The sequence below is a fragment of the Pogona vitticeps genome, chromosome 6 (genome assembly GCF_051106095.1).
Source record: "Pogona vitticeps strain Pit_001003342236 chromosome 6, PviZW2.1, whole genome shotgun sequence".
Classification (NCBI taxonomy): Eukaryota; Metazoa; Chordata; class Lepidosauria; order Squamata; family Agamidae; genus Pogona; species Pogona vitticeps.
Window position 1 is genome coordinate 54128295 of NC_135788.1, and position 8317 is coordinate 54136611.

General features: G+C 39.1%; 1 protein-coding gene across 1 annotated transcript; it reads right to left on the reverse strand.

The window, feature by feature from the left end:
- Positions 1-901: 901 nt before the first annotated feature.
- On the reverse strand, positions 902-7779 carry CCK (cholecystokinin). The gene is made up of 3 exons (XM_020813580.3): positions 7660-7779; positions 5638-5886; positions 902-1730 (listed from the first exon to the last, which is right to left on the reverse strand). Exons 2-3 carry the CDS (start codon positions 5882-5884, stop codon positions 1600-1602), a joined length of 378 nt encoding a protein of 125 aa, XP_020669239.3. The 5' UTR covers positions 5885-5886; positions 7660-7779; the 3' UTR covers positions 902-1599.
- Between the last annotated feature and the right edge of the window lie 538 nt (positions 7780-8317).

The following is an 8317-nucleotide window of genomic DNA, read 5'->3' on the forward strand; positions in this document are numbered from 1 at the left end:
TCTCTCTTTCTCTCTCTCTCTGCATTCAACACCACAGAAATTACCAAAAAATATATAGAATGGACCTATCATTAAAAATATGTAAAATGACATTGGTTAATTTGAACATCCCTAGGCAGCCGTTTGCACAAGCTGTGACTTAGCATTTAGAGGGACATGCAAAGGGGGGGGGGGGACAGAATTCTTTTCTAATTATAGTTCAACTGGTAGTCCAGATTAGAGCGGACTATCGAATCAATTGGAGTTACTGTACATTAGTGCTGATTTACAAAGATCCCATTGATTCTTTTGTTTGACTAGTTATAGTTAGCTCAGAATTTCAGAAGGTACAGCTTACTGTCTAGGACTGAGTATAATGTCACCTCTGCAAATCCACATTCTGTGGGAGCTTTTGCCTTTGCCCCTGATCACCCAGGGTTGAAATTCATCTGTCGGTTAGGTGGGGTTTCCTTTTGCAGCAGTTCTAAGAGCGACTGAAAACTGTCTCATGCCTCAGATCTCAATGGAAAACATCACTGGTTATTCTCAATATCTTTTTCAGCTTCTCTCTTTCATAGGAGTTGAGTTCTATCACCAGCAATCCAGTACTGGCTTTCAGTACTGATCATCTGTCTGCATGATGCCTCTTGATCTCTTGACAAGAAGTAATATGTTTATTGCTCTATCTATTCCTTGGATTCCACTCTTAGTAGAAGATTTATGAAGAAAGGAATTGTGGAAAAATGCCTATAATATCCTAACTATTTTTGGTACAATTTTACATGTGGGTCATTCATAATGTGTGGGGACCTCCACAGCTTTTGTTTTCCCTCTAGCTCTGGCATAGCCCTCCAGAAAGCACAGGAGCTAGGTAGTGGCCGTAGGTTCATTCTGAGCTGCAGAACAAATGTATAAGTCACCATGAGGCAATGAATGGTCTGTTTATTCCAGGATTCATCATGTTAGCAGAACGGTCACATTTATTTCACAAAAGAAAACTGAACCTCATAACACACACTGGTGATTTGTCTGACTTAAAATTCTAAAGGGTCTCTCACAGCCATGAAAATGCTTTTCACAGGAAAGCTATTCTACCATGACAATATTTCCACAGATTGCCGTTGATGCAGTTTTGGCTATGTTCACTGTAATCAATAGGACTTTAATTAGCCACGACTAGTTGATATATAATTGGGCTTGCTGTCACCAACTTTGGATCCAATCCATTGCCTAAACTACCTTAATTTTTATTTTTTAATTAAACACACTCCTTTGGAAGTTGTTCAGCTTAGTGAATAGTGTTATGATAGATTTGAAAGCATTTTCCTTTGGCAGTGGATTGTGACACTCAGCAACATTTGCAGTGGTGAGAGAACTGATGGATGAGTTATATACTTGTAATCTTTACAGTAAGGGATAAGAAACTATAGGAGAAAAAGAGTTTTTTCTTGAAAATTCTGCATATGTTTATATATGGTGTGTATTGCATTGTATAGTTTTACAGACAAATTTACATCAAGTGCATACATCTTTTTAAACACTGATTTGAAAAGGCTGACAATTTTTTTCTGTACAGAAATGGGACTTGATTTTCATTTGTTTTAAAAGCATAGACAATTTTTAAGACGGGTACTCATATTCTTCAGCACTGCGACGTCCGAAATCCATCCAGCCCATGTAGTCTCTATCCCTTATCCTGTGAGTAGGGTCAAAATTCTGCAATCCCATCACAGAAACCTTTCCAGTAGAACCTGAAATATATATATTTTTAAAAAAGTGAGATCAGGCTAATTGAAAAAGCAACAATGGCAACAACAACGAAAGTGCTGTGGCAACTTTAAGAGGAGCAAGTGTGTTTTAACATGAACTTTTGTGGATTGCAATCCCCATCATCAGACACAGGCATCTGAAGAAGTGGACTGTAATCCATGGAAGTTCAAAATGAAATAACAGTTGTTACTCTTGAAACTACTATACCACAAGATTTTGTTGTTGCTGCTGAAGCAAACTAATATAGTTACCTTTCTGAAAGATGGCAACAAATGATCTTGTAACACTTTTTATTAGGGGATGAGGAAGCTGTGGCTCTCCAGATGTTATTGTTCTACCACTCCCACTGGTCCCAGCCAACATGGCTAATGGTCAGGATATTATGGGAGTTATCCAATATCTTAGGAGCTCCTGTTTCCCAACCTATTTTAAATGCTGATATGTGTTGTTGTGTGCCATGGACATTTGCAGGTAAGTTCCTACTGGCTGATCTTTTGGGTGATCTGTAGTACATTGTCAAGGATATTTGTCACACAATTGTTTAATGCAAGTAACTACAGAATAACTCCATTCTCCATCCTAAAGTATATTGGTAAAGTAAATGAAGCTTGAGCTAACCAGGAGTATATTCCATTTTGTTTTAGTACTCAAAACATATCCCACGGCATGAAATTCCAAGTTCTAAGCACTAGTTGGTAGACTTTAGCATTCTGGTAAACAGCAAAGTTCATCCTGCAGACCTGAAACTTGTTCACCTCTACAGAACCAAGTAGATATATTAAATGTATATACACAGGAATGATTCTGCGGCAGGTATTTTTTTTTCCTAAGATGCCATTAGGAGATACTACTGACTGGGTATTGTTACACTTTCTAAAACCAAAAATACCATAAAAGGGAAGAACAAGAGGTAGATTGTGATCTAGGAAGCATCTAAATCTCTGGGTGATTTGTGGTGGATCAGAAGGTTTTTTCCTGAGTCTTAGTTGTTGAAAAAATGGTCAACAACTCAAAAGCTCACCCTGTGCTGAATTTGGTTGGAAACAGTAACTGGGGATGGTGAGCCAGGAGTGGACATTGTTGGGAAAAGACACATTTCTGTTTATTTGCAAAGTTAATGGGCTGAACAGATGCTCAGATGCATCTGTTGCTCATTTCTTAGATTCATTTCTTGGAGTTTATCCACTGCTTTGGAGTGGTGCCACTCTTTTGCATGTGGCTGCAGTTGATGGATTTCTGGATACCAATAAAGTAACCAAAGTGCATCTTCAATGCCTGCGATCTCTTTCCACATCTTCTCCACATAAGAATGGTTTAATTTAAATCCATAGGATTTGGTGACTAGAGTTCCTCTGTTGCCCATGTTGGCTTGGAGTTGTTGCTCAAAAAAGTAATTTTTCCAAAAACCAGGTCACCTTGTTCTCTGAATAACATTGTATATGAGATACTAGTGTCTGTTATGATATAGGTGACACGTGTCTCTAGACAAGACACAAAAATCAGGTGTATTATTTTAAGGTGCTTCAGTGATAGTGTGTCCTAATAAAGCACTATAATACTAGGAATCACTGCCAATGTTGTAAAAGCTTCGCCATTGCACTCAAGGGCTGGCAGTTTTTAAAATGAAAGACACCTCTGTTCTCCCATGAAACTTAGTGCTGTTGCTTAGCATAATGCTTCTCAGAGCAGTACTTGCAACAATCCAAGAGAAATGTTTTCCTATCTCTTTGCTTATGTGTGTTCATCCAAAACTGCTTTGGGAAGGAGCAAGTCACAAAGGAGAACTAGAGAGAGCATTTAACTTTCACATTCCTCTCAATTTCTTCTTCAAAATTGCCTTCCATCAGCATCTTTAGATTAGAACCTTATAAGAAAAGTCTGAGAACTTCCTCCTTGCACCCTAAAAATTGAACCACTTTGGAAGAGTAAACAACACTGCCTCAGCTTTTATATTAAGTCTTTTTCAGCCACAGAAGCTTTAAAAGGAAGGGGCTTTGACTTTTGTGCCAGAAGAGGAGAACTCTTTGTATCCTGGCATTTTATGTCAAAGATTACAAAATTGGCCACCAACAAAAGGTACACCCTAAAGATAGAAAGGTAGATATGATATGGGTGAGGAAATGACCGCTCAGATAACAAATATCCTGCAGAAATCTATTACCGCTCAAGTCTTTCATTCTTCACCCACCCTGACTCTCATAGTTTCTCATTTGCTGTTGTGGCTATAATATTGAAGTGGAGAATGCAGAAGTACATTTCTAAAGGTGCCTATTTGGAAGCAGTTCTACTGCAGTTAATTGAATTTATTTCTGGAGAAAGGTATTCTGAACTGAGCTTTAAGATTGAAGATAATCTGCAAGCAGAGCTTGAGTTACTCTTTTGGACAATTCCTAGACCGGTATCTTGTTTGATACCTATGGGCATGGAATCCCAACCACAGAAGCTGCTGTGGTAATTGACAAGGTGCTGCCCATGTGTCTGGCCAAAATGCAACTGCCACCTCAACAGACTGCCCCAGGAGCTTCTGCAGTAAGAGTTCTGCATATATGTCGCACATCTACAGGACGCTAGCCTTAGAATTCCTTAGCCAGCATGGCCAGTGATTGAGAATTTTTGGAATTGTGGTTCAAAATAAGTTACATTTCCACACTCTTCCTCCTCCCATTATTTCTCCACCAAATAACATAATTCTCCCAAGTCAGTTTCTAATACAAAGAGAGAGTTCTTGCTTTACAAAGATGCATTCTAGCATTTTGCTACAAACATCCAATTTGTTCAAGTACACTTTTCTCCAGATCTCCTACCTGAGTGGCTTTAACTAGAAGCCTAACTAATGAAATTAAAGACCACATTTGTGCAAATGTGTTCAGCTATCTCATTGTTAAGGCAAAGCCTACTGAATGATTATGTGAGGTAGGATAAATCGTGGTCACAATACTCCCTGTAGCTGTATCTTGCAAGGACAGTAAAAAAAAAGACTGTGCAATGATCCACATCAATATACCAATACTGGTATATTTCAGCTCCACTAGGAGCAGGCTGTCTGCAAATCTAGCAAGACGCAACTCTAATGGCATTACATAATGTATATTGTTTGCAGACAGACTTTTTGATCTGAAAGATAGTCATGCTATACATCCATGACATATGGTTCTGTTTCATATATTTTATGGATGCTGATCTATTGCCACAACCTAAATACTACTGTGTTTCCCCAAAAATAAGAAAGGGTCTTATATTAATTTTTGCTTCAAAAAAAAGAGTAGGGCTTATTTTCAGGGGATGTTTTATTTTTTCCATGTACGGCTATCTACATTTACTCAAATACAGTCGTGCCATCTTCTGGTTGCTGCACAATGGTGGAGGGCAGGGTTTCACTTAACTAGGGCTTATTTTTGGGGTAGGGCTTATATTATGAGCATCCTGAAAAATCATACTAGGGTTTATTTTCAGGTTAGGTCTTATTTTGGGGGAAGCAGGGTAAGAGAACAACAGTCAACAGGGAGTATTTGAAGGGAATCTGTAAATTCTCCTTCCTAGGGCCATTTGAAAGGAGACTGGCCAAGTAGGATGACTTTAAGTAAAGAAAATTCCACTGTCATCCTGATTTTTCAGGCAATAAGTTTAGATGAACAATGACATGCCTTTTAAATCCTAAGGAAGGTGGCCACACCAAAGAGGATGGCAGGACTCTTGGGAAGGTTACTGTTTTGGGCTGTCATAGAATCTCCCACCCTACAAAGGCTTTGGCCATGCTGACTGTGAGTTCTAGGAACTGTAGCACAAAAAAGTAATCTTTCCAAGCTGTCCTTAAAAGAGGATTTCGGTGATTCCCTAAAGGAAAAGTGGGTAGACTAAGGTGTTTTTTTAAAAAAATACAAAACATACCTCTTCGTGCTTGCTGGAGGTATTTGGTTAACAGAGCTCCAAGGTTGGCTTTTTGGTCCACACTGCCATCCACTCGCTGGATAGATTTCCCTGAGGCTGACGTACGGACGTGCCGGTGATCTTCTAACAAGCTCTGCTCCAGATCAGTGGCCCCTGCATTGACACTGTGGGATCCTGAGGTCTGCTGTCCCAAGCCGCTTGTGGACAGCACAGCCAGGAACAGACACAGGCAGATCCTGCTGTACATTGCTGGAGGAGAAAAGGAAGGAGAGCCGGTGAGAATCCTCAGGGGGCTGCTGTGCCACTTTTGACAACAGGCACAGCTGCGTCCAAACAAGGAAACGTGTTCTGAGAGAAAGAGAGGCAGTGGAGGATTTACAGGAAGTTTTAAGAAGCACCACATACAGATTAATGGCTGGGGCTGATGAGAGCACAAGCAAAGAAAGCAGCTGTTTAGCCATCTCAGGACCTGCTAGAAGCTGCTCAATGCCTTCTTTTGCCTGAATTTCTAACACAGCAGAATCCATTATTTAGGCAAGGCAAAGGAGAAATTTTGCCCTCTTTTTAGAAGTATGACATGACTTTCTTTGAAAAGATGATGGAAGGTTTGTCTTTGCATATTTATGGATACTCTTTGTCACTGCTCAGCATTTCCGCATCCTAGGAAAATCAATGACTTTGACTTACCTCTGAGATAATTTGTATGTGGATCAGAACATTATGTAACATGCCCCAGATTAGTTCAAGATTCACACTGAAAAGACAGATTAGGCTCACCCAATTGACTAGACTGAAAAATGTCACTTAAAACCACCAAGATGACTGAGAGTCATAAAAGGTTCAGGTCTTCATGAAACTAATTTTAAGGAAGTGCACCACCCTAGCTACCCTTAGGTAATTTCATCTATATGTCTGTGAATAATGCAGTTAATGTTTAAATTGCTTGTGTGAAAATGTTTTGTATCAGGGAGATAACCTCTGAATATTTTTCTGCACAAGAGAGAGGGAAAGAATGTGAGAGAAGTAGAGGATGTAAAATGAATATTTGCTTTTATTCAGATCCTACAATTTGATATATTTGTTATTTAACCGTACTTCATATATTTATTTTATTATACTATTCACATACATGGGAGAAATCAAAGCATCAACCATGCTAAACTATGATAAATCTAGTACATTTTAGTGGGAGAGATTGTCATGTGTTTAGATCACAGGAGGATTTAAACATGTGGAAATCTGACTGGATCATGTCCAGTTATCTATTATTACAAAGCTACTGACATAGAGTATTGCAGCTCATAACTAATTTATTAGAAGCTTTGCAGCCAACCTTTCATCCTGCATCCAGTATCTTTGTACCAACCAACAAATTAGAAGCAGGAATTTAAAAAGGACTTGCTTAAAGACAGTAACTGCTGGTATTATAAAAGTAAAGACTAAAATTTAGAAGGTACAAGTTTTGTGAACATTCTTCCTCCATAACTGATTAAGATACACTCCTACATATGTAGACTGAGAATAAATCTCATCAAATGTAATGTAGCATAGTTGTAAATAGGCAAATAGAGGATTGTAATACCACTGCTAACAGGGCTGGAGACAAATAACTCCTTTCAATAGCTTTAGGATTAAGGTTTCAAAAGAATCCAGTCCCTAATTCTTCACACAAGTGTGCATATGACTTTTTGCCTTGGAATAAAGCAGAGACAAACAGCAAACAAGGTCTTTTCAAAATTGTAAAATACATTCTTGTTGTCCACAATGAGTGCTATTAATGATCATCAGCTTAATTAGCAAAAGACTAAGGTAAGCAGAAGGGGATGATTGAAACAAGATACTCAGCTGTCTTCCACCATTCTGAAGATATCAGCTAATTTTATTCTTCTGGTTTCTAACAGTAACTTAATACAGTATAAGAGAAATTCTCACTAGATAAAATAAGTGAAGAAGCCAGACACTGCTTTGTCTCCTATCCACCCAGCCCAAAAGTTAGTTTCTCTGTGAAATCCCACATCTTACCGTTGAAATGAGATACAGATTCCTGCTATTGTGCACCGGAGAGAAGAGGCAGCTTGGAGATGGTAGCTCAACCCTTCGATGCTGCCCCTTAAATAGCATGGTTCAGCACTTGGAAGTGTCTTATTTGTTTGCATAGGTCTGACGCAACTGTGGGAGCACCACATGCTTCACTGCATGGATGGAACAGTCACTGGTCTGCAGGTGGGGGGGGGAGGAGGAGGAAATGTTCCTAGAGGAAATGCAGAAATGGGTGTTTGATCTTGTTTGTAGTAAGGCTTTACATGTCTGACGCTTAACATCTGGCTAATAAGAGACTTGAGGACTGGCAATTTTGAGAAGTGAGAGCACTGTGATTCTTGGGCACAGATGTAGAGTGATATGGCATGTTTCTAATTTTTGTGTTTCTATTTCCACTGTGTCCCCCTTTCACCCAAGCATGTGTATAAATGTGTATTTTCTCAGATACTACCTGATGCAACTGATGATGCTGACTGCAGTCCCAGGAAACCTTGTTTTAATTTAAGCTGTTGCAAAACTCTTGGTTGGTTTAGCTGCAATAAATTATCATAGTTGCATTCCTGAAAAGTGGATGCAGAAGCCACCATTCTGATCCTCACTTCCAAATGTCATCCTTCTCTGTTTTGCAGGAACTCACAGT

What these genes read in the sequence shown, in the direction of transcription:
- CCK (XM_020813580.3), bottom strand. Translation starts at nt 5,884, where the DNA reads ATGTACAGCAGGATCTGCCTGTGTCTGTTCCTGGCTGTGCTGTCCACA. An exon ending in CCTCCAGCAAGCACGAAGAG is followed by an intron (nt 1,731 to 5,637) that starts GTATGTTTTGTA and finishes TATATATTTCAG; the next exon opens with GTTCTACTGGAAAGGTTTCT.